This window comes from Triplophysa rosa, linkage group LG15 (genome assembly GCF_024868665.1).
Source record: "Triplophysa rosa linkage group LG15, Trosa_1v2, whole genome shotgun sequence".
Lineage (NCBI taxonomy): Eukaryota > Metazoa > Chordata > Actinopteri > Cypriniformes > Nemacheilidae > Triplophysa > Triplophysa rosa.
Window position 1 is genome coordinate 6,302,426 of NC_079904.1, and position 27,565 is coordinate 6,329,990.

Genomic DNA, 27,565 nt, shown 5'->3' on the forward strand with positions numbered 1-27,565 from the left:
TTGTATTTTCCATAACAAATGAACACTAGAGATAGAAAGTTCATACTTGTCTCACATTTACACTGCTGACTTTCCAAACTACAAGAAGTAGGTTCTCAGAGTTTTAGGCTTATATCGCAAATTTTTAAATCAAATTAGGAGAACGTATGACAACTAAGAATGTTGCTGTCAGATAAGGTTCCCCTTTGTTCAATGAGAAAAAAACCCGAGACAGACCTCGAACTATTGACCCACACATCACTAACGTAAAGCACAAACCACTAGACCAATTGGAACATTGGATGGGCTGGTTGGAACGTGAAGCCCATCAAGGCTGAATTTTGCCAGCTAGAGCAGGGGGAACATTATCTGACAGCTGAGAAGTTTGCAGTCAGATATCTAGTTAGGTATAAACGGAGGTCAGAGCCAGCGGCAAATGCGTGGGTCAGCTGCAAGTGGGTGGGACTTTAGCAACAAGTGGGCTGTACAAACCTTCAGAGGATTTTGATTGGTTTATTTAATGTTGTGTGTTGTAGTATTGGTTCATGATCCACAGTTGGTGGCGGTATATTTTGTATTTTTCCATAAAAGATTTAAGACTAAACCCAACCCAAACCATAATCCTAACTCACATGAAAGGGCAGCACAATCTGTTGGTAGCACAAAATGTCAGAACAGAAGCAGTGAGATGATAATTTTATTATTTCGTATTAATTTTCGCATAATTTTTATTTTTCAATATTAATGTAAAGACATTTATGCTGCTGTGTGTTTATTTTATGAAAATTGTATTATGCCATGCTGGTGGTAACTTTGAGGTTGCAGAGAACCAGAACCAACTTCAGGTGGATTAAAATGCGCTTTGTTCATAAAATGCGCTTTATTTTTCATTTTTCTGCCACTCGCAGGTATTGGCGTAAACTCCACTCGCAGGTCTCCAGGCTGCAGCGATATCTACTTGAGTCTGTGCTTGAAGTCCAACTGGTGAATGAGGCGGGTTTTCATAGGTGAAGCCCGTTTGACATACGCTGTCAGACAATTTTTCGGTATCCACATTAATAGATTACTGCTTTTCAATTGCAAGGATGAGCCGCAAAGTGTAGTGTCCCAAGGAAACTTAAAATCTTAAAATATATAATTTATGTCCTTGTTAATGGCAATATCTGGCATAGAGAGCTAAATTTATTTTCTGCATGAAGCCTAGAAGACTGATCTACAACGCTTACTGAAGTGACCCTAAAACTAACATTAGGTTGCTAGTTAACATTGACCAAAGCTTGCTCTGACAATGAAAAATGTCAGGTCTTCACTGAATTAACCAAAACGTATGTAAAGAAACAATATATCTTCTACCAGCAGATGGCGTGCATTGCAGCATGTGGTGCCTTTCAGTTTCACTGTGATGTTGACTGATAGGCCCTTTAACACGAGCTAGTCAGATTGACTCAGTCCCTGTTATTGAATTACAGGTTTCTAAGACATTCTGAGTATTAAGTAAACCATTTGTTCTTCAAACCTTTTAACGCCTGTGAACAGTATCGACCATCAAATTTGGCTTTAGTCAAGAACTATAATCTGGTATCATATCACAACAAACAAAATGTCCTGGCGGACTATTGTTTGTTTAAAGCCATGGGTAATCTCACACAGTGGGACAACTAGCTGTAATGTTGCACATTTCAGTATGGGTGCACTAAAGTTAGCCAGGCTCTTCTACCATAGTCTGAGTCACTAACCCACTTAAGAGTGATTTCCCGCAGCAAACAAAAGGGGCATGTGAGAGCGTTTCCCCGTTTTATCCCTCTGAGCTCTGTCTGGAAGATGCTAGAAAATATCTTTCATCCTTGTGCCAGTGACACAAAAGGGCATTAGAGTGTACTGTTTGTCTAAGGCTGTCACAGAATGTTTGAATGAGATACACTTTTGCAGATCAAAAAATGTACATTACAATATATACATTAAATGCCCTTCAAGTTGCTTTCCGTAATGCATAAACAAATTGAAAATGAATGCAATATAATGCTGCATTCCACACGCCTCGGATTAAGGGTATTTCTCACCTCAATTCGGAAATACTTTCTGAAACTGCCCTTTTTCAATGTTAATAACCTCATTAAATGTTTAAAGACCCAGTGAAATTAAAAATGACAATTCGTATTTTTCCTTGAAATATTGCAGCGTTTATAGTAAATAGCTTATCAATGTGGGTCATTTTCTTTTTAAAATTCATGTACCCTCATAATCTTTCATTAAAATCTGAAAATGCACTTCCGCCCTGAAATGGCCATCCATCTCAAATGACGTAAATTAGACTAATTAGATTAACTCCTCCCCTTCAACTGTCAGTCTGCTGCCAGTTTCATTTAAAAATGAATGCAACAGCTGTTTTTAAACATCCAATCAATTTGCACTGAAAAACGCAAGCCACGCCCACAAATTTTCTCCTTTGAAATTCCCTTTCACTCAGAAATGTGTCAGAATACGGAAGTAAAAACGATCGCAACTTCCGGATCACGGGGACTTAAAGCAGAGATACCGTGTTCCAATCAGCATACTATCCGTCCTAATAGTATTTGAAAGAAGAATTAGTATGTCCCAAATCGTAGTATGTTGAAAATAGTATTCCAAAGATTCCTGGATGGTCTACTACTTCCAGTAGAAATTCGAAGTGCAGAATGATGCAGACTCTAACGGCTGATTTTACCCACAACTCACCGTGAGTAGGTGGAGTTTAGTGGTGCTCCACTGCATTAATAAATGATATAACTGATGCATCACTAAATTAACAAATGTAAGTGTACAGTAAACATTACATACGGAATAATGAATGAATAAATACCTTAATGGAAAGAAGAGCTGTATTTTGATGTGTGTGACAGTTATTGGCGACAATGTTGTCTAGGCAACAGTGGGCACTTCCGCTTCCTGTTAGTATGTCCCAGTGTGTGCAATCTCTTTTGCCATGTAGCCTACTCAAAAGTACCTACTATTCCACACAAAAACAGTACCTACTATTAGGGCTAGTATAAGTAGGTGAAGTGGAACGCAGGGATACTCTTATATAGGGAGATGGAAGGGTCTGTAATACTTACCATAGGAAAATGCGTAATGGCTAATCACGTGAGACACCCTCAATCAATCATATAATGGCAGTGGAGTCAGTGGCCGGAGTTCAGTTTTACGGCAGACGGTAACAGTTTACATTGCACAGTTTCGCGTGGATTTGTTTGTTCATATTGTCAATTAATATTGCACAAGAAAAGAGATTTTGTTGGTTATCCTGATATCGTTATCATTTAAAATAGACCACATGACCGCAATTGTAACGGTAATGTATTTGTTTAAATCTAGAAGTCAGAGAAACCATACCTCTACCTACCTTGTCATTTTTAATTTCACTGGGACTTTAAGGCCCGGTTTCACAGACACGGCTTAGTTTAAACCAGGACTAAGCCTTAGTTGAATTAAGATATTTATGTCGCTTTTATAAAAATGCCTGAGAAGAATACATTACTGGTGTGCATCTTGAGACAAAACAGTGGCACTGATATATTTTAAGATATTTCTGGGCAAGTTATATTGAGTTAAAACAGGTCACACATTCATTTTAGTCTGGGACTAGCCATAAGCCTTGTTTGTGAAACCGGGCCTAAATGTTACTGAATCATTAGTAACATTAATGTTACTAAATACTTTTAAAATGACTAAATCGTTATTTCCGTGTTTGAGGTGGGACATATCTCATATCCAAGGTGTCTGGAACGCATCATAAATATGCCAATTGTTTCAAACATCTTAATTTATTCATTTTATGTATATGTAATTTATATGTTTCCTAAATCCCTTTACGTTTCCAAGTGCTCTTAAACGTCACTGTAAATGATTAGTGCCAAAATGACAATCAACGTACAGTTCACTTGTGCAACACAGTAATAATCTTATCCAGCTAGAATTCTGTCATCCCCAGTATCTTCCCGGAAACTGTCTCGCAGCAAGCCTGTGATACGGTCTGCGGCGCCCACGCGCAGCCAGTGGCGAGTTTCGGCCGTGACGCGCGTCGCCAGTACCCGCCCTCTTCAGTCGCAGCCCGTGTTTGCGGCACAGGGATTCCGTAACCCGGACAAACAGAAGCCAGACTTCAGTCCACACATTCATCCATCATCGCTATGGGAATTATACCGTTCCTCTTCCAAAACGAAGCGCCCATGCCCTACTACTTGAAGCCGGTGCACTCCGCGGCACAGACTATAAAAAGGCGTCAGTGGACATTAACGTTATTTGTGCACTGAAAGGACAATGTGGTGCCTCTTGATGCGGTGATGGTGATGCTCCACCTATGAAGCTCAAAAGTAACAGAGGTAGATCTGGGCATATTTAAACAAGAGTGAATCGATTGGGACGATGCCTGGAAACATGTCTGTGAGCTTGACAGTGGTGGTAAGTCAATGATACACTTGTTTTCTCCTCTCCTATCCTCTCGAATATTCTGGCTTTTGTTGGATTTAAAGGGACAGCACATCTACCTGGTGCCGCTCGCTCGAATAGCCTATGCATTGGGAAAATATCTGTTTTAGAAAAGTACATTTTTTTCATGTGTTTTTAAACGTATTTTCATGTGGTTTATGTGCAGCACAGTTTATTTTTTTAATCTTTAAGACTAATAGCAAGATAGTTGCAGGCCTTCTTATTGTTTTGTTTGTGGCGGTGCTTTATTAATCATCATACATTTGTCGATTTTTTTTAAATAAAAAAAGTTGTTAGCCTAACACAAATGTGAAAATGTTAAATTAAGGACCCTACCGGTTTGGGATATGGAACATTACATTATCCTTGTTTTGATGGAACAATGGAACCCCCCACCCCATATCCCCAAACATCCCCTCTTCCTTGCAAACAGAATACACAAATACAACATAGCCTATAAAATAAACATTGCTGACATAACACATTACGTTGATGCTTAGAGATCTACATTGTTGTGTTTGAGTAACATAATTATTTTAAAGACTCTTTGTCTTTGTCAGTTCACATCACTGTGCTATTTAAAAGGCATTTGCATGACTTATACTATAGGCTGTTGTTAATGTCTGTGTTTTTATTGCATTAAAACAATTGCATGACTCCATATCCCCATGCAGCTCTATTGTTTAGACACCAACTTTGTTCTATATGATATGCAGCATAGATACATTTGATGTTAATTTGGTTTATCACATCCATTAGCATGTATTTATCAAGAGACCATCAAGTCCCATACTGCATCACCTTACTGCTGGATTCAGTTGTTTAATACACACTACTGTTAATGCATTATTAGTCCCGCCGCACCGGACGGTTTAGCCGTTTGCTCTGTCAATTTGCACCGTTCATGTACAGTACCAGTCAAAAACATGTTTGCTGGCAGTGATGTCATACGTCTGGCAAGGGGCCTGACATTTGCAGGAATATTCCTCGCTCATTCACGAAGCCTGCAGAGTCATTGGCTGTTGTAGATTATAAACTTAAGCACGATTGCCTCCAGACAGGGAGTGTTTATATTTCACTTATGATGTATCACAGGTGTAACAGGTGTCCTCTTTGTCTGGTACTAAGAGTTTGGCACATGGAGTCCCGATGATATCACATCTGTCCCCATGGTTGGTCCTGCAGATTCGCACGCCATGTTTACTCGTGAATAAACAAACAGTCAGAGATCTATACAAACCTAAAGCCTGTAGTCACGTTCCCTGAAGCATACGCCAATTCAGAGTTTCCATTTAGCGTAAAGCATCTACATCTGTGGTTAATACCAGTGGGTTGTTGTGTTCCTAGGAGCTCCTACCACCATAGACGAAAAACACAACATTCATCGTTGTGGATGACTGTTATGGGTTTTAATGTTGTTCTTGCACTTTTATACTTGGTACTGTATGAATACATCTTTGGTATTACTCACAAAATATGTATAATTGTAGAAGTATGTAAAGGATATACGCACACAGGTTACAAGCTCGTGTAGTCAGGTTGTAAAATGCCAAGTCTGTTTACTCGCAGGTTAGTCAGGAAACCCGATGATTCATTTAAAACCATCATAAATTTTCTTTACAAGCTCATAAGAGCAGCTGAATCAACAGTTAAGCGTTGGATAGTTAGAAGGTCTTGCCTTGGTGCCGAAAGGGAACATTCCATTTTTTGCATGCTTATACTTTCTCATAGCTTTTGAGTCAAAAATATTTATGATAATGTTTATACATGCTTTATTATATGACGAAGGACACGATTCTGAGGCACTTTCAAAGCCATAACCTTAAAGGGTTTTGAGTAGGTGCCAGTAATGCATGTCTCTCCACCATTGGAATATGCGAATGCGATTGCATGTGATGTCTTGCCTTTGCAGACAAAAGACAGTGAGAACAATTGGGCAGTCTCACTTTGTAGCACACATTAGCATTTGTTTATTCTATATTGTGCAGTTTTCACACACTCTAGTTAAAAGTACACAAACTTTACCAAAACTGTTAAAAAAGCCAATTGCATAGGCGATCCCTTTTACCCAGACAATATTTGGAGGTGGAGTTGTGACATGTCTTTGTTGAAAGTAGTAAAAAGTTCTTCCTCTTTATCTCAGATGGCCAGTTCTTCTTTTAAAAGCTGCTTTAAAGAAAAAAAACTTCAGAAGCGTATCTCTTAATGCAACAGTCATTTAGCGATGGGAACTTGTTCATGCGAACTGCTTTCATAGCCCAACACCCATACAAACATTGTTCTGTGAAATTGTCCCCCTCACTGCCCTACTTCAAACCCTCATCTGCCGGCCCGCTCCGTTGCCCTCTCCTAAAGCACAGGCTAATGGAAACGCACAGCTTTGTCTAATCGCCATTTGTCCTTCTGTCCGGCTGCACCGAGACGCTCCCCATCACCTCACGAAGAGCAACACGTGCACCATGAGGTCTGGCATGGCCCCATCCATGTCAGCGTGTGTCGGCTGGAGAATATTAATGTCATGTTTGCTTGTTTTATTCGAAGCAGTACGCCCATTGCGTCATGTCAGTCCTCCCATTATTATAAGGAAATGAGTCCTCTGCGCTTTTATTCCAGTCTTCTGTGCGGTCTGTTGCAGAGGAACCGTAATAAAACACCAGGGGTTTCGTGATCTGCAGTTAATTGAACTTTGGGTTTAGAAAGTGATGATGCAGCGAGGCGGTCGTGTGCTGGATGTGAGCTTAATGCTGTCCGGCATCATATTTTCGGTGACGACTTTTGCGCCCAGGCCAAGATGCGGTGAATTAAGCCACCATGTGTAGGCCCATTTAGGGGGAGGATTACAACGTGGGGTAACGTCATAAAGAATATTATGTGCTGTTATCGTGCTGTGCAGTCGGGAGGAAGCGACTGTTATGTCTGGAATTTGGCTTTCGGGGATCACGTTCGGTCTGTTGTAACTTTAGAGCGCTTGTGTTTACTGGCTTCTTGTCATTAAAGATCATTTTCAAGGTCACTGGCCTATAAGAGTGCTGTCAACAGTGATCCCTTGTTTTTGTTTAAAACGTGTCGTGTGCATGGGTGACTTGTAGCAGATTGTGTAAATGTTATTTAAACTTTTATTGTCATGTCTGTAGGGCATCTATAGAGTAAAAATGACTTAGTTGCAATTCCAAAAACAACTTCTTCCACAAACCCGTGACACAGCGGCCATTCATTTATTATGTGTTTTGATTGTTTGTATTGTTTGTATTACATAACAGTCTCCTTGTTCTTCTTTCCCCGCTCTTAGCTGCTGTGCATTTCGGTCGGCGGCATCTTAACCCACACGCTGACCCCCAGCCCAACCACAGAGAAGCTCTTGTCTCTGCGACACTATCACCACATTGACCCCGCCACCGGGAAGAAGCTGGTGTGCAACAAATGTCCGGCAGGCACCTACGTGTCCTCTCACTGCACAGAGGCCACTGTGCGAGAGTGCAGCCCCTGCCTGGACGGCACATTCACCCGGGGTGAAAATGGCGTAGAGCAGTGTCACCGTTGTCAGAGACGCTGCCAAACACCTTTTATCGAAAAGACCCCCTGTAAGTCAACCACCGATCGGCTGTGCGTGTGCCCGTCAGGCAGCTTCTCCCAGGGTGGTAAGTGCCAGCGGCATTCGTCGTGTCCACCCGGGTGGGGCGTCAGAAAACCCGGAAGCGAAACGGAGGACGTGCGCTGTCGGACGTGTCAGCGCGGTACCTTCTCTGATTCAGCATCGGATGTTCTGAGGTGCCGAGCTCACATGGACTGCCAGGCTCTAGGTTTGACGCTGTTGATTAAGGGTACCGAGAAGACAGATAATGTGTGCGGCCCGACTCCAGCGGGTTCTGACTCAGGACTGGTTGGAGAGGCCCGCGTGTCCACGGTTTCCAGCACTGAGTCAGCACATAGAGGTGAGAGTGAAGGGCTTTGCCAGTGGAGTTCTTCCAAAGTGTTTCTATTTGCAATATGAAAAATACACTTTTTGCAGTGTTACATTTTTAACTACAGTCAAATCAGCTTTATAAGTAATTTCAACATAATACAAGCTTTTAAATGTTTTAATATTAACTCATCAAAGTATATTAAGAACATTAATCTTATAAGTCATTACAACTCACCACTGGCTTAAATTTCACTGACGTTAAAAATTGAAAGCAGCAAAAAACGTTTACAGCGTTGTGTATGTGACTTTTCAGTCAAAACTTGAAATATAATTTAAGAGAATATATGTATTACCAATATATTGAACCATCTGTTTATATTTCACTAAACCCTGATGATAGAGTCCAGACATCAGAAAAATATCAGTCGATACATTATGTAAAAGAAAACTTCATTTTAAAAGAGGGAAAAAATAATGTGTTATGGATGTGACAAAAAAATTGCGCACATTTTTGAAAGACAACATATTTTGTAGGATTTCTACAGGAATTAAAATGTGCAAACCATAAGCAATAATACCCAACAAATGAAGAAGGGATGGAACTTAATAGAACATAAATAGTTACTATATTTAAATTTTTATGTTCCCATTTATAAGGAATACTGACCATGATGCATGTGACAATGTAAAACTATGTTTTAAAAACACAAAAAATGCTTCACAGGGGTATTTATCCCACCAAATATTAACATCTGACCTATCAGTATGGTGGAAACCTTTGGTAAATACTTGATCATCTTAAGGTTGACATTTGCATGGAATTGCCCTACAGTGTAGTCTTAAATGAAGTGTCTGAGGTACATTCAGAGAATGTAAGAATTTGGTTCCATTCCTGTTTTTGGAAAGTTAAATATGTTATCAGTTATAAGCACAACTGTTTGGCAGAAGTATTGAGCTTCAAGTGGTCCCCTGCCTTATATATACACAGAACACTCAGGAGTTCCGTCAGGTTGCATTGACCTTAGCTTTTGGTCATATATGAGCAGTTAAGACAAGTAATTCGTGTGAGATTACTTTGGCCAAACACGGTTTACAGGCTGAGCAGCACGGCTCCAGTTTCTTATCTACACATGCCAGCTTGATGCTGGATTAAAGTTTTAGTTACTCTCCCTTCTGTTTTGTTGTCTGGGTTAAGCTCATCTTTAGTACTGCATTTAATTCCCTCTCTCTCCGTTTTTGTCTCCCGTTACACCTCACAGAAAGTACTGCAGTCTCACCAGCTGCAGAAATCGAAGATCTCTCAGTCCTGGCTCTCAACATCACAGAGACTGCCGTCGGAGACACAGACGTTCCCACAACCATGGCTTCTTCCGATGGACTAATCCCAATCCAAACGTCTGCTGCTCAGGAGCTTCCCAAAAGACTCCACAAGTTCTCCTTGTCACGAGATTACCAGCGGGCCGAACAGCCACCCGTGGACGCACTTTCCGACGGCAAGGCCCAGGGACTGGGCTTTCGGCCAATCCGCAAGGGTTCTCCGAGGCCCAACACGCACAAGCACTTTGACATCAATGAACACCTGCCCTGGATGATAGTCCTGCTGCTTCTGCTGGTGCTGATGGTCATCGTTGTGTGCAGCGTAAAGCGCAGTTCACGGGTGCTAAAGAAGGGACCCAGACAGGATCCTAGTAGCATTATGGAGAAAGCCATCCACAAGAAACCCAGTTCTCCAGCCGAAACCAGAGAGAGGTGGATCTACTACTCAAATGGCCAAGGTGTGTTAAATCTCTTCAATGCACCACATCTGATGCAACTACATGCGGATGCTTTTATCCAAAGCGTCCGAATTTAAGATTTATTGTATGTACACATCCCTGGGATTTGAACCCATGACCTTTGCACAGCTAAGGCAATGCCATACCAACTACAGGAACATTTCTGAAACTGAGTTTTTTGTCAAAAAGTTCAGAGGGTGTATTCAGAATACTTTCACACGGTACATTATTTTGTACTTTGTGTAACGGAGTTACATTGGAGAGGTACGTTGTTTTTTGTAAAATGTTAATGCCAATTCAAATTCAGTCTTACTCCAGGCAAGGTAAAACAGTTTTTCGCTGGTAAAATACCTTCTCCTACCCGATCTTAATCTGAAATGGTCAAGGCTGGTTCTCATGAAAAGCGTAAGCAGTGTGTCACTATCAAAACACAGCTCTGTTTGTTTGAGCAGCCCGACATAGCAACAATGTCTCAACCTATTGCGTGATTTTGGGGAAGACCACAGTTGTTATTGGAATTCTGTTTGATGATAAACAAACCGCTTGACCTTTAATGCTGTACCTGTAGCTCCATCTCTGTTTGAAACATGAAATGCAGGTTCCTTTACATTCTTGTCTTTACATGTGTTGAAGTCAAATCAACCTGAGATTTCACATGAAATCGTACCCTACTGCTCAAATAATAAAGTTGACACTTTGAGCTGTCACCATTGGTATAAAATGCATCAAGGATTCTTAAAATTAACAGATTTACTAACAGATATTCTGATCTTTGTGTAAAAAGAAAATAATGATGCTGGCATATTTCTCATGTCATTTTTTACCCCCTCTAATATGGCTCCAAATTTCAGGTGAAATTTGTCATTTTTACCTCCCTCTACAAATTAATTGATAACTTAATAACTATTTACCTGTGGCATTTCATATTTCATCACTCCATATGTTGGTCTTGCCTCTGTAAAAATAGAAAAAAAAAATTTGAGCCCGGGAAATATTCAAAATTTGGTTGATTTGACATGGATTGACCCAGCTGAGTTTATGAAAACGTGTTAATAATCTGCTTTGGCAGATGCCGGACCTCAATATCCAGCACTTTGCAGTGTGAATGATATCTTGCAAAATGAAATTCCAATGTTGTAAACCATCTGTGGATCCGTCTCATCCAGTATGCTCTGGAGTAAACAATACTTTATAGAGAAATCCAACAGTTACACAAACAACAAACCTGATCTCTCTTGGTTTACTGACATCACTCGTCTGGTGTTTGTTTCCTCTTTTATTATTTATTTCACACTCTACACCCCATAACCTGCCGATTACCGTGCAGCAGAGGCTGCCGGGATACGTCCGTGAAACTTGCAGCTCTTTGGCACCGGCTTATATCAGTTTGAGGTATCTGCCAATGTGTGTGACTTTGCGTTAACCCTGAGCAGTTGGAACCAGATTATTCCAGTTCTGTGTGGTTTCAGAGCCGCTGGGGTTTATCAGTGGACATGTCCTGGTAGGAGATGGGTGGAGGGTCTGAATTATGTGTCTTGAGAGATGTGTGAGTTCAGCGTCCCCCGTATCTGTCCTTATTTGAAGGTCACAAGACTGGAACACAGACTGGAGTATAATAGAGACTTCGACGTAGGTCAGTCGGAAATCACCTAGCAAACTTCACTACAAAATACAGCTAGATTTTGTTTTTAAGTTTACATTTTTACAGCGTGCATAGCAACATCCTAGTTTTAAATGGGCCAACATTTAAAACTTAGATTTTCAGAAACTGTAACTGTGAAATTTAAAATATTGTCATAATTTACTCACCCTCTAGTCATTTCAAACCTGTATGACCTTCTTTCTTATGCAGAACACAAAAGAAGATATTTTGAAGAATGTTGGTAACCGAACAACAGCGGCACACATTTACTTGTGTCTATACAATAGAAGTAAATGGGTGCCACTGTTGTCTGGTTACCAACATTCTTCAAAATATCTTCTTTTGTGTTCTTCAGAAGGAAGAAAGTCATACAGGTTTGAAAGGGTGGGTAAATGATGACAGAATTGACATTTTTAAGTGAACTATCCCTTTAAAAAAAGTTAAGCTTGAAGCATTTTGGAAGAAATTTGTAGTTTTATAATATTGATAAAAATTGCCCTTGAAATCAGTGAAATATCAGGGAAGGCAAAAGCAAGTGTCAAATAAAAACGGTTAAACGCTTCCACCAGTTGAAAAAAAAGTTTACTGTGATGTTTTTCTCCCTAGCGTTTCAGAACGTGAACAATTTCATTGTTTATTGACTTCAAAGAAAAAATATTTTATTACAACAACAAAAAACATGCTTAACTTTTTGAGATAGTAGAGGCCCCTCGACTCATGTGAATTAAAAAGCACAGGTAAACGTTACACAGCTGCGAACACAGCACAAAACATTTCCTTAATTCATTCAAGGTGTGTAATTGGTTGGTCCGAAGGCATGTTTGTCTGTTTACTACATTAGTGAAATAATGACCGGAAAGGGCCGCATGGGAAACATATATAAAGATGAAGGAGCGTTCGTACAAATAATGAATTCTTTCATTGGCGGCCAGGAGGTGCCTCGTATGGTATAACAAAGCACGCACGGCGGAGAACAGAGAAACAGAACCACCCGCGTGTAAACCCCATATAACAACCTCTGCAATAGCTGTTATCTATAAAAGCCCACCGCTCAGAATCAGGGTGGGCTGGGGGTTTTATTGGAGACGATTAGGTACTTCATGGGTGAGCTCAGCTCTGCCAGTATTTTGTGTAACAGTCAGGGAAACTCGGGGGAAGCTTGTAGGATCCCCGCTCGTAAGCCCGCCCGGGTCTGTGTTTAATACTTCATGAGAAGACTTTCATTGTGTTGATGGGGAAGTGGTAATTACTGCGGGCGGTATGAGGCATGAGGTGTCAGGGATTTACGGGATGGCTGTGTTGCAGACATTCTTGCGAAGCCACCGCAGTGACTTTCCTCAAAGGGGAGTTCCTGGATTGCTTAGATTTCTTTGTTATGCAGCCAAGCTAGACCTGGTTCAGCTGGTTTGCCACTTGGTTTGAATTTGATATGTGGATGTTACGACTTTGTTGTATTGTAAGAAGCTGAGAGACCAGGTGTTGTCTTCGCACGTGGTAATTGTCCTGTAACATGTTTCGACACTTTTGTCTGAAGGCTTTTGTATAAATTTACAGTCGCAGATTATAAACACTAACGGCAGGAGCTTTAACACCATTCAAAACAGCCAGATTGATGTCATAAAAGAATGACTATAGTACAGACAGTGTCTGGCTAGTTAGTTATGCAAATCACTGTCTGGCAGACACGTTTTTGTGGGCGGAGCTTAAGTGGAGGCACATTTTGTTTGCTTGCTTTTTGACAATGACTAGAAAAAAATCTGATTCAATTTTAACATGTAAGGTCACTCACTGTAAGGTCACTCACTGTCTAGGACCGCGATTGTTTTTGAAAAAGTTAACTTTAACGCAAGGAACCTGGCCGACCTTTACACACTCACTCAATGGATCCATGGACAAATTGACAGGATTAACTCCCGTTAAGTGGCCTGACATCTACACCTACCAGACAGATAAACCAAGCATGTATAGTAAAGATAACTGAGAGCGTATACATCTATATATGCCTACCTGTACTAACCGTGGCAAACGTTAGCAAATGCATTTACTTGAACACAAACTGACACATAACATGCGTCTTCTCACTGTTCCCTCTCCCTTTAAACTAATGCACTTGTGACAACTAAAGAAAAAGAGATGACAAACAGTTTCCTTTATGTTTAGTTTCCGATAGTTAACTGCTAGTTTTATAACTACCAAAGTTAGATAGCATATCCTATGCGTTCAAAAGTTAACGCTACGTGAAACTAACCTTGTTCCCCAGTTTCTGATTTGGGCATATGTGAGATATTTTTAGACACATACCCAAATCATAATCCACACCAACAAAAGACAGTCGTTTTTTTTAATCGTAAGTGTTATGAAATGAAACACGAGCATTTTTGATGATCGTTTCTGTTCAGTCTGCTTGTTTTATTGTGTTTAACTGCAGCTGTCGTCAGTGTTTTTGTTTGGCAATGGCAGCAGGTATGTGTTCAAATATCAAGTTGGACACTGTATTCTGTCAATTGTGGCACTAAACAAAATTATATTTTAAACTCCTTATGTAGCCGAATCTGTGCCGGTTTGTATTGGCCACCTTCAGTTTTCCCTTTGTTTTGTCTCCAGCTAATGCCGTGACGTTAGCGTGACGTCGTCGCAAAAGGGGTCAATAGTGTATCTGTATAAGATGGGGTTTAGAAAAATCTGTAATTCATAACCCAATTGAAACCCTAAAAAGAATTATAGGCCAGGTTTCATAGACAAGGCTTAGTTTAAGCCTTAGCAACTATGCCTTAGTTAAATTAGCATATTGAAGTCGCTTTTATTAAAATGCCTTAGATAAAAACACTATTGGTCTGCATCTTGAGACAAAAAATGGCAATTGCATATTTAAAGACTTTATTTTCAGTTAAGACAGCTCAAACTTTCATTTTAGTCTGGGACTAGTCCTAAACCTCGTCTGTGAAACCAGGCAACAACGTATTAAATGTAAGATTATTAAAGTATTATAAAAGGAAAGTTAATCGAATAAGCGAACTTGTGACATAGGTCATATCAGCTCATCCGTATAAAAGGTCAGATTTCCGATTATATGCACACGATGTTCTTCGGAGCGTTTTCAGATCATGCTGGGATAACATGGACCAGTTTTGTTCAACTGAGTCCGTGCCAGCTCCAGTGTATGCTGTCATTCAAACAAAAGTAGGACATGCCAAATAGTAAAGACGCTCTGAAAGTTACATCACATTTAGATTTATGCATCTGGCAGACACTTATACAACACGACTTTAAGCTGTATTTTTTATCAGTATTAATCGCAATTAATCAATTTTAAAACCCTATATAAGATCAAATTTTTACTAAAAGTTTTTTCTGAAGATAAAATTTGACTAGGGATGCACAGATATGTACATTTTGGCCTATAACAATAACCAATAATTCTTTAACATTGTAAGCCGATAACCGATCTATTGGCCGATATACATAATATAAGATTCCCCTGAAAGACTGAAACAAAAGGTGGACAACTGCTTTTATTTGAAAACATTCGCTGTAGAAAACAAGGTAACCATTAGTTCTCTTTTTTTCCCCTTTAAATCATGTACCAAGCTGTTTTACACTAGTAAATTGTTCTTAAACTTTCAAACTTTTCTGGAACATTTTTTATTTAATAAACAAATCGTAGATGTTCTTCCAGAGCAACCCAGAAAAATGTTCTTAATAGCCACGTCTAACAGGTCTCAAGACAGAAAGCTCAATGTGCTTTTGTTCCTATAATTTACACATTCATAAATACTGTATCTACATACTGTACATCAACAATGTTTTGCTAATAGCAGTAAGTGAATGATCACGACAGAAAGACAGTACTGTATTTTAACTGTGAGCAGCGTGCAGCTGAGGAAGTTTAACCAGAGGAAATGATTTATGATTTATCGGCTATAATATATAGGCCTAAATTTTAGTATCGGCCGATAACATTTAAAATGACCATTTACTGGCCGATACCGATATGGCCGATAATTTATCGTGCATCCCTAAATTTGACCATTTGTCATGAGAAAAAGTATTTAATGAGAATTTTTTTTTAACTTGCTGCACATAACCAAATGTCACAGAGTTCAAGAAAACCATTGTACTTTAAACCAGACCTTTAAACATTTGTAAACACCCTGTCTGCGTTCATATAGTAGCCGCACACGTTTTCCCAGCATTCCGCAAAATTGCCTTTGGGACTGGGGCAACAAAATCCATCAGTCTGTATAGTCACAGACAAGAGAAAACAATATCACGCGACCCGTCGAATTCGGCCTAGATCATTTAGACAGAGACTGTCACTTAGACAGACGCAGGCGAGTGGACGGGCAGCCTGCAGGCCTTGGCATTTTTAGATCCATGGCACGCTATCCTCCAGAGAGCGCCAGTGAATTCGCTGCAGATGGATCACAAACAGGACAGATCTGGCTTTCAGATAGATGCTTTAATACCTTCCAGCAGCCGTTGTCCCCTAAAATCATCCTGTTACGATGGACTCCATCGGGTTTATGTTCAGTAGAGAGAAATAAAACTGGATTATGTTGATCCAGGTTGTTACTGGTGATGGTGACAGTTTGAATAATATTATGGGATTAATTTTTGTTTGCAGCTGCAGTATCAGGTTATTGGGTTATTTTTGTTATATTATATATATATTTAAGTTTGAAATTTTAAATATATCATATCATATCTCATATACTACACTATACTATACCCTATCCTGTACCATACCATACCTATTATAGTTTTGTTATGTTTAATTTTATAGTTTTAATAGTATTTAAGTTTTACAGTAATATACAGAAAAAAATATTGGCTTGAGATTATTTTTCACCTCTTAATGGCTGGTTTTGTAAAGGATAGAGTTAAAATAGACTGTTGTCTGGTTTTTACTTTAACTAATTTTTACATTTAAAAAAAGTGGTGCTTGGACATGCACAGCCCACCACCCTGATGCTGGGGGTTATGGGCGGTTGCCAAGGTGTTGATATGCAGTATGCAGTTTATTTTTAGTTGACGCTTCTTCAGGGGTTATGTAATGCTGCTTGGTGACAGCTCAAAATTGTAAGATCATCTTTTTTTAAACTAATAGCACTCATAAAGCTGCACTTCTGTTAAACTTAAAGAATATGTTGCATATCAATCTTTAAGAATAGTGTGAATTAACATAGTAGTTTAAGACTTGGACAAGTGACCTTTTAAAACTACTCTCCTCGGTATTCCCCAGCATGCAACTGTTGGTCACGCTAAAGTGCATCAACACAGGCATCAGTCTGGGTTATTGCTATGGCCTTAACCACGGGACGGCATGTCCTGCTGCAGATGTTGGTGTACGTAACTCTAGAGCATTGCCCTTCTGATCTATACGCTTCTATCCCCTCGCTGTGTCTGAACGAATCCTGCGGCAATAGCAGGTCATGGGGTCACTAAGGACAACATACCCTTTTACAGTACAATACAGTAGACACAAAAATTACTGCCCAGTATAATACAGCATATATCAGCATATAGCTTGCTTCCTATAGTATTCAGACGTAACTATATTATGCTGAACATAAACAATGGATTGATGTGTTCTCATTCCCCAGGTGTTGACATCCTGAAGCTGGTAGCAGCACAGATCGGCAGCCAGTGGATTGATATGTACAAGTCACTGGCCAGTGCCACGGAGCGCGAGGTGGCTGCCTTTTCCAATGGCTACTCGGCGGATCACGAGAGCGCGTACGCCGCTCTCCAGCACTGGACCATACGTGATAGCGACGCGAACCTGGCTAAGCTGATCAACGCCCTTCACCGCCATCGGCGCATCGACGTGGTGGAAAAGATACGTAGTGTCATGGAAGACAATCCTCAGGTGAGCATCGACTACATATGCTTAAACCAGTCCTAGGTAGCTGAACACATCTTTGTCAGGCGGCGGTGTATGATAGTTCACTCAAAGGTAAAAATTCTGTCATCGTTTATTCATTCTCATGTGGTTCAGAACCTGTACATTCTTCTGTGGAACACAAAAGAAGATCTTTTTCAGAAAAGTTTCAGTGGTTTTGTGTCCATACAATGGAAGTCAATGGGGTCCAGTGTTGTTTGGTTACCAACATTCTTCAAAATATCTTTGTTTGTGTTCTTCAGAAAAAAAAGAAAGTCATATAGGTTTGAAATGGGTAAATGATGAAATACATTTATTTTGGGTGAACTAACCCTGTAGCCACGCTGTAAACCAGTTTAAACCAGCAAACCACCATCTGCAAGTCCCCCTTCAGTCTGCTGTTGTTTAGACAAACAGCCAGATTTTGAAAACATACAGTCTTTACATTCTTTTAAAAGCCACACTTTGAATGTCTTGCTGACACCTGTTAACTCAACTCAACTCAACTCAACTTTATTTATATAGCGCTTTTACAATTTTCATTGTTACAAAGCAGCTGTACATGAGACACATTGACTACAAGCAAAACAATCAAAGTTGTACCTGCAAAAACAAGAAAAGGTTGAAAACACAGAAGACAGACACACCCACACACAAAACACAACACGCACACGCACCAACACACACAGACACAGAGACACACACACACACACACACACACACACACACACACACACACACACACACACACACACACACACACACACACACGTACGTACACAGACAAGTACGCACACACACACACGCTCAGTGAGAGCACACATTTAGGATAAAGGAGAGAGAAGCACAGGTCAAATATAACAGATAATAAATTCTGTTACACATTCTGTTACAAATTCTGTTACACAAAAAATAATGTTACACATTAAGCTATGCATTAACATACTGTACACACTCTAAACATGCAATGTGCCATTAAAGTGTCATGTGTTTAAGTGATTTACACGTAGAGACGTTTCAATATTAGCAAACTTAAGACTTCAGCCTCTCTTGGTCAAACCACAAGCTATTAGTCAAGGCACACTAATGGATCAACTAGCCATGTGTATACAGTGTTACGTAAGGTACACACCCCAAGTCTAGAACACAGTTTGGATACTCCATGTGTAGCAGGGTAGACAAACCACATGAGCGCCTCCTGACTCCTGGCTGTATTCCATTGAGCCACATTGCTCATAACAGAGGGCTGACACGCACCCGGAGATATAAGATCAATCATCAACATTCATTTTAAAGGTGCAATCCCTTCCAGAGTCCAGTTCATAAAGGCCATTTCATTAACCCTGACCTTGTCCCAAGGTCACAGGAGATGGTGTTGGTGACTTGATATCTTTGCTGATATCACCAAGATGTACAAAAAAAATCTCTTATGACTGTTTGTATGTCTGCCCGTCAGCACCACCTAATAATCACATAATTGCCAGCGCGAGTGTTGACTTTCACTAAACCTCTGTACAGGAAGGGCAAATGTAGTCTTGTTGTAACAGGGCTACATTTCTTACCCAGCACATTTTGTTCACTGTTACAAAGCAGTTTTTTATTCATTCTCTGACCTTATTCTGTCATGTTTTGTTTGGAAATTTGCACAGGTCGCAACTTACATCAGTCGTAAATCCTTAAAGGAGGGATTTAGACCTGGTGCGAAAACATGATGCGCGTTTAATCGTGCCCCTTTACATATTTGCCAGACATGTTTATCCAAGGTGACTTACTAAAAGGGATAGTTCAGCCAAAAATAAAAGAATTCTGTCATCATTTACTCGCCCTCTTGTCATTCCAAACTTGTACGACTTTCTTCTGCAGAACACAAAAGAAGATATTTTGAAGAATGTTCGTTCCGAACTACGACGGTACACATTGACTTGCATTGGTTTTGCGTCCATACAATAGAAGTGAACGGGTACCACCATTGTTTGGTTACCAACATTCTTCAAAACATTTTCTTTTGTGTTCCGCATTAGAAATAAAGTCATACAGGTTCAAAATGACAAGAGGTGAGTAAATGATGACAGAATTTTATGTTTTACTGAACTCTTCCTTTAATATTAGTGTGTTCTTTGGGGATTGAACGCACAATCTTTGAAGTTGCAGGAAAACGTCAATTCTCGCAGAAGGGACACATTCCCTAATCTAAATTTGGATGACTTAATAGTTTTAATGAGGAAGTTTTCTGCCTTTATGTAACCTGCATTAGGATGTTCTAAACCAGGTGCTTGATGCCCGGCACATTTTCAGCTTCCTGAGGACAAAACGTGATATTAGGCGGAACTGGTGGTTACTCACGAGATCTGATATTGAATTTGCAATGCTGAATGAAAATGGTACATTGGTGGGAGTAGTAGGAAAAGCTGTGTTTGTTTGCGCTCATCAGAACCACATGTTCCAACATGAGATCACATGAATCTTATGCTGTGCAGTGCCACCTCACGCATGGCCTCCTATCAGGTGAATGAATCACACATGGCAAGACAGACAGAGAAGTTGGGAACCAATTAAAAAAGGAACTTTTTCACTATCCGTACAGACACTGGTAGACCTGTGTATCAACAGTGAATGTTTTAATGTAAAAATACTAAGTTTTACTCTAAAATGATATGGTGATGAGTAAATGATGATCGTTTATTTTTGAGTGATGTATTTCATAAGCGCATGACTACTGATAAGATTATTAAACCAGTAAAACCCCCTTTAATGCTGTCACAGTGCTACACTACAAGTGATCAGAAATGTGTAGAAAATCAGTATTTACAAAAAAGGAAAAGCATACATTTAGGTTATTATATGATAACAGTTAGCTTACTTTTTCATAAAGTTATATACACTGTACAAAATGACATGGGTATTTACTTAAAAAATATTTTGTGTAATAATGTTAGCATCATTTTTTTAAGTACTTTAAAGCGTATTTTTAACACAATATTCCATGAATAAATCAAGTAAAATAACCTAAATTATTTAAGAACATGTCATATGATAAACTAATTAGAAGAAATTAGTGCTGTCAATCGATTAAAAAAATTAATCACGATTAATCACACATAACAATAATATTTTAAAATATACTTTTACATTTGAATAATTTCACATTTAATCTTCAAATTGATGTAGAAACAACATATTTCTTTAACAGCGTCATTTTATGAATGAAAGAAAACATTTTGATAAGAGTACTGTAACTGATGTCTCTATTAAATTGATTATTTTAACATTAATTATAGCCATTCAACAATATAATTGAGAGCTATCATGAAATATACAGAAATTGAAGGAAGTTCTCAAACACTTTACAGTCTTTAATGCTAAATTAGAAATGAACTGCAGAAGAATTCTCATTAAAGCTACAAAATCACATTGATTTCTTCTTTTATTTTGTTCTTTGATTAACATTAGTGACAGGAGTCACAGCAGCACGTTTAAGAACGCGGCCCCTTTAAGAGCCGTCTCAGTACGCAGATCTGACCGTCACCGCACTCCCATTTTCACAACTCTTTGCATTCATTTAAGATTTTATTTTACACTTTGAAGTCTTGCTTAAGAAAATGCTAGACAAAACGGGCTTTATGACATAATCTTGTGTGGTTGTATCCATTCAAGCACGAAAGAGAACTTAACACGGATGCGCTGTCTGACAGAGATTCACCAACGCAGCCTTCAGCCCGTGACTGTTTACACCAGACTGGACCTCGCATTGCGTTTTGCCACGTCCCACAGTTTAGAAGCTGTCGATCTTCATTGAACGCGTCAAAGCAACTGTTTAAAATCGCGCTTAAGTGGTTTAAAAGCCTGTACACGAATAAGAGCGTGATTACATAATGTAACGCTAGACAAAAAATGTTAAAAGAAACGGATGCTGCGTTAATTGCGTTAAATATTTTTCACGCGTTAATTTGAAAAAATTAATCGCATGCGTTAACGCGTTAACGTTGACAGCCCTAGAAGAAATACTAATTTGAGCATTGGGGTTAACTTCTTGATCTTTTTTTAACTTCAGTTTAACATTATTATTGCAATATACATATATATGTATATTATATACTATAGTATTATTGTTTACAACATATATGATGCACAAGTAAGCTGAGAGTTGTTCTTAGTACTGGCATTAGCACCATTGCTGTTCACTGAGTGAAAAAACACTGACCTAAGCACAAGCACCACTCTTCTGAACGATGGTAATCACGAAACTCAAAAATAAAAACAGAATCTCTTCTAAATATTAAAGACAACTAAACAATAAACTCTATCAAGTCCTTCATTTAAAGCACATAAAATAGCACTTTTTCACAAAAATGACTCTTAATGCTGTCGCATGCAAAGCATGCTGGGAACTCTAAACTCACTGCTCAGTTAGTGAAATTAACTAAAATAATTAATGTAGTCCCACCACAAAATAATTAAGTAAACATCCTTTATACAAGTTTAAGTGGGTTGAACATGATACAATTAAGTTGAATTCACTCAGTAATTTGTATATTTCGAATTCAGAGATTTTTTTTCTATAATTTTAATTTAAAAATTGGTTAAAAAACAAGAACACAATTGTATTAGGTAAAGTTTACTCAATTCATTTAATGAAATCTACTACGACACAGAATCATTTTTTACAGTGTAGTAAAATGAGATTTTCTCAGGAAAAGCACATATTTAATGGCTGGAATACACTACAAGACTTTTAAGATCTGAACAGATTTTTTTTAAACTAGACATCATACACTTGCAGACTTTTTGAAAGTTTCAGATAGAAACACACGTCTTGTGGTGTATTTTAGCCTTAAGGCGCATTTGTCTGTCAGACAGTGAAAATCCTCAAGGTTTGTTATGCTCCTTTACCCACATCTTAACTGGGCTGGCCATTTTACTTGTGGAGTTCATGCAGTTCAGAGTCATTTGTCTCCGTGTGGGGTGACTAATAAATGACCAAATGTGATTGTTCACAGTGCCATTTAAAGCCATGCTTTGCTTTGCGCCATTGATTATTCGGTGCTGAGTCAATGACAAGACATTTACAGGAAATGAATGTGTGTGTGGTTCTGGTAAACCCTACATTGTGTGGGGACCAAATGTCTCCAAAAAGATAATAATGTCAGAGATTTTTTACCTTGTTGTGGGGATTTTTGTGGGGTCCCCTCGAGGAAGACAGGTTCTAAATCAAAATAAATGATGTTAATTTAAAAATGTAAAAACACAGAAAGGTGTCATGGTTAGGTTTAGGGTAGGGTGAGGCTTAGAGGACAGAATATATTTGTTCGTAATATGAACAAAACATCTCCAAAACTGAGCGAGCATTTAAAGGGATAGTTCACCCAAAAATGAAAGTTCTGTCATCATTTACTAATTCCACTTTCTTTCATTCTGCAAAACACAAAAGAATATATTTTGAAGAAAGTTGGCAACCGAACAGCGCCAGCACCCATTCACTTCTATTGGAAGGACACAAAATTAAAGGAGTAGTTCACCTTCAAACTGAAAATTCTGTCATAACTTACACGCCATCTTGTCATTTCAGGTATGACTTTCTTTCTTCTGCAGAACACAAAAGAAGATATTTTGAGAAATGTTGGTAACATAACAGCACAGCCCCTAACCAAAGCAAGTAAATAGGGGGCTGTTACAACAATATCTTCTTTTGTGTTCTGCAGAAGAAAGTCATTCAGGTTTGAAATGACAAGAGGGTTAGTAATGAGAGAATTTTCATTTTAGGTTGAACCATCACTTCAAATTGCATTTGGTCGGCAAGGTCACTCAGTACGAGTGCGACAGTTTAGCCTTGGTGACTTATGCAAAATCAACCACACCACTACTCTGTTCTAAAGATTAAACGCAGTGCTAGACTGTGACTCACATTTTCAGAAATACATCATAAATGTACCGACACAGTGACATAACAAGTATGATTTGTGCACAGGGGTCTTTCTTTGTTACAATGACACAAGCCATATGTTCTGTGGGTAGTGAATCGCTGGCTGGACAGAATCTTTTTCATATGCCTCCACAACTTGGCGTCTCCTGACGCAAAGAGCACCAAGGACGCGACTATTGTGGGTGGTACGGGGCCGTGAAGGCCAAACCCTTTGTGCATTGGGTACATAGTGAAATACTTGTAGTCCCCGGACATTGTGCGTGTAATACAGTTTTCCCAGTCTCTCAGCAAAAAGTTGTCCTTTAAGTCCATTCCTCGCATAATAGTCCCAAGAAAAAGTTGTTTGTGCAGGGAGGATACTGCTTCATTGATATGAGATCAGAACAATACAGAATTTCAAAACAAATATTTATTGCATGTTCTGGTGTGGGCGGGCCTGGCTCTCCTGTTTTTGCCAAGTGGTTGATGTTGACCCTGAGACAACATTTAAATCAACCAATCAGATTTCAGAAATACGTTTACAGTTTATTTTAAGTTTAATCTTCCAACCAGGATTAGGTGCTTCTAGAGCATTGTTTTTCACTTATCATTTCCTCTGATTTTAGGGGTAAGTTGTGGTTAGGGTTTGGTGTGGGTTTTATTGATAAAAATGTTGTCCTTAGGTCAACAAAATATGTTGCCCTGAGGACATCAACAACTTGGCAAAATCAGGTCGAGCGGGCGGGCCTACACATCTGCAGAAAGATTTGAACGCAGATTTGAACACGTGTCATTCACTTCCTCAACCTAACACGTGTGTATTGGTTGCTTTGAATAATGTGATTCTTTCACGAGACTGTGATACAAATATTAGCATTAAAAACCCCCCAAAATATTTTGTAATCTCTGTTTAATGGTGTCTCAGAAAAGTCAATGTTTTCTATGCCATAACTTTTGTCATAGGTTGACCTAAACAAGCTGATGACTGCTGTGAATGTAGGCCAATGCTTGAGCCCCAACCAGAAGCCTTTAGAGTCACCCGGCGTTTTGGTGGAGCAGTCGCCCATGGAGCGCTCCAAGGGATTCTTTACCGACGAATCAGAACCGCTTCTTTTGCGATGTGACTCCACTTCCAGCAAGGACTCTGCCCTCAGCCGGACAGGCTCTTTCATAACCAAAGGTAAGCGTACAACACAGGAACTTTTTCCTTTACATTTCCTCACATATGCATATGGGCGGCATGAATGTATTTAGTTTTCATCATTCTTTGTTCTATTTTAATCTTATCTCATAATGCTATTGAGGTGTGTGAAATTGCCCAAGAAAAAAAAGTGATTTATGTATAACATATTATAATGGTTGTTAATGCTTTAAAGATGATGCGATGTTGCAATACTTTCACATATAAGTTATTTGTGAGGTAGTAGTGGCTCAAAATAGCAACTCCCATCTTAACCAGTGGTGTGAAATTGAGGTTGGACAAATACATTTTTGACTGTATATACTGCCCCCTTGTGGATGCTCTATGCCCCTACATCGAATGAACCAAATAAATGCATCAAATACAATTATTTATAATAGGGTGCACTGTTTGGTAAAGGTACTGCAGGGTGTCAGCTGATTATAGTTTAAACTCAGACTAATGAAAATATGTAACCTTATTCTTAGGGAGCCCTATGATGTTTTATCATGTTATCATAAATAACTTTCTGCTTCTGTCACTCAGAAAAAAAGGACACTGTGCTGCGGCAGGTGCGTGTGGACCGCTGCGACCTACAGCCTATCTTTGATGATATGTTGCACATTCTTAACCCAGACGAGCTCCACGTCATTGAGGAAATCCCCATGGCAGAAGACAAGCTAGACCGCTTATTTGAGATTGCCGGGGTGAAGAGTCAAGAAGCAAGCCAGACTCTGCTCGACTCTGTCTATAGCCACTTGCCTGATCTCCTTTAGACCTCTGCAACCGTATCATTATTGTCAGCTACAAAACCACAGTGATGGACACACTTGTACGTCTCATTCAGTTCAACATGCACGCAACATCCAAAACTCCGGAATGATCCTAGAGGAGTCTCTCTGTCATTTGGAGCTTCTTGTCTGTGTGCTGGATTGGACACAGCCGGTGTCAGCACTATAATCTCTCTAATAAGTAGCATATTGTTGCACACACATTGGCATGATGTCTAAAAAGCTATAAAATGTAATTTATGAACCATTTCTGTAAACATTTGGTCCTTTGTTATCCTGTTTTTTGTATTACGACTAACAAGTTAACGTTACCAAATCAGCAAGGTATTTTTGTTGTTTTTGTTTGTTTTGTACATTCTCAAGTATCACCACTGTAACTTTTTGGAGTATACTTTGTTGTAATTTAATTTGTGTGATATGTGATTTCAAGGGCATTGAAAACCATTCTTGTTGGTTACGTTGCTGATCATGACTCTTTATATGCATTCATTATACTCTTCTTAAAACAACCTGATCGCTCCATGATCATCTTCTGAAGGTGTTAGAATTCTGTAATTTTCACATGTGCTAGAGTACCACCAAAATACATTTCACAAAATCAAGCATTTTAGAAATCATATTCAAACATGACAATATAGAGAATGTCTGTCCTTTTAAAAAGCCACTCTGGTGCTAGATGTGGGATTGTGGACAACTTTACCCCAAAAAACAGGGTATGGCTGTTTAACCTCTGAACTTGTTCGGACAAAAAATGGTATTCGCTTAGTGGATCTTACCCATGAGGATGAGCTGTTTGAAAATACAACATATGTAGTGTCGTATGGACTGGAAAGTTATGTATGTATTCTTATGGCTGTTTCCAGATGTAACATGTAACCAAGACATTTATTATTATCGTTAATTATGATGTAACCTGAGAAAGCAGCAAATTAAAGTTTTTGTCATAATTTGTTTGGCTTTTTTAAAGGTACAGTGCGGGATGTTTTGTATGATCTATTAACAGAAATGCAATATAACATACAAAACTGTGTCTTTAGATGTGTATAAAAACCTTATGTAATTAAAAGTTATGTTTTTATTACCTTAGAATAAACCAGTTGTATCTACATAGGGAGCGGGCCTGTCTACATGGAATTTGTTATGTTGCGCAGACATGTTTTGTACAGTAAGCTCTAACGGACAAACAGCTCTACAGAGCACGTTTCGTATATGTTGGTCTTCGTGTGTGTTTTTAGACGCAGCTTGCGTCATCACTGAGTTGAAGACGCACAAAGTAGTAAGTCGTAGTACGGAGAGGAGGAGGAGTAGTCGTCGTCTAGCTGAAGCAATTGATTGTTCTGTCTTAGAAGTTTTGATAAAATGGAGGACCATGCGTATTGTGCACAAGAGCCGGCAGAGCGTGAATCTCCGTCGTCAAAGAAGCGCAAACGTGATGCTGCCAGACGAATTAGAGACAAACGGCGGCAGAAATCCAGGATAAACATCGGTGTATCTATTACCAGATGGAAGGCACTGTTGAAAGACAAATGTTGAAAGACTGGTAAGATAATTCAACATTTTCAATGTTTCCACTTTTTCAATGTTTACCAAACAACTGTTTTGTTGAAACGGTATGCATTAGCATTTTATACAAATGGGCATATAACCTACGAATAATAATGTTTTTCCGTCCCTGCGGTATGTACTCCGGTTGTTCCTGACTTTACAAAGCGGGAGACAAACGTCTACTAACTTACACCTAACTGTTTATGTCGCTGTCAGATCAAACGCTTTGAACAGCGTTGCTATTTACGATTAGCTAACTTTAGTTACTTCACTACTCTCAGCGTGTACTAGATAGCACGCAAGAAATATATCTAATTATAGAATTGTAACAGTAACTTTAGCAATAGAATAACGTACATGTTAAATGATTAATTACGTTAATATATTGCCTTACCTTTGTAAAGAAACATCGTTGCTTGTATCACTGCTATCCGCTGTCTCAGTAGACGACATCTTTTTTTACTGTTGCGGCCACCGTCGTACTTCGAAAGGGAGATTCGTTGCA

At 39.2% G+C, this 27,565-nt stretch overlaps 1 protein-coding gene across 1 annotated transcript; it reads left to right on the top strand.

The window, feature by feature from the left end:
- The first annotated feature begins 3,984 nt into the window (after nt 1-3,984).
- Nucleotides 3,985-26,978, top strand: tnfrsf21 (tumor necrosis factor receptor superfamily, member 21). The gene is made up of 6 exons (XM_057353760.1): nt 3,985-4,416; nt 7,733-8,375; nt 9,607-10,122; nt 17,368-17,633; nt 24,508-24,724; nt 25,271-26,978. Exons 1-6 carry the CDS (start codon nt 4,381-4,383, stop codon nt 25,498-25,500), a joined length of 1,908 nt encoding a protein of 635 aa, XP_057209743.1. The 5' UTR covers nt 3,985-4,380; the 3' UTR covers nt 25,501-26,978.
- Nucleotides 26,979-27,565: the final 587 nt, after the last annotated feature.

What these genes read in the sequence shown, in the direction of transcription:
- tnfrsf21 (XM_057353760.1), top strand. Translation starts at nt 4,381, where the DNA reads ATGCCTGGAAACATGTCTGTGAGCTTGACAGTGGTG. An exon ending in CTGTGAGCTTGACAGTGGTG is followed by an intron (nt 4,417 to 7,732) that starts GTAAGTCAATGA and finishes CCCCGCTCTTAG; the next exon opens with CTGCTGTGCATTTCGGTCGG. An exon ending in CTACTACTCAAATGGCCAAG is followed by an intron (nt 10,123 to 17,367) that starts GTGTGTTAAATC and finishes CTCATTCCCCAG; the next exon opens with GTGTTGACATCCTGAAGCTG.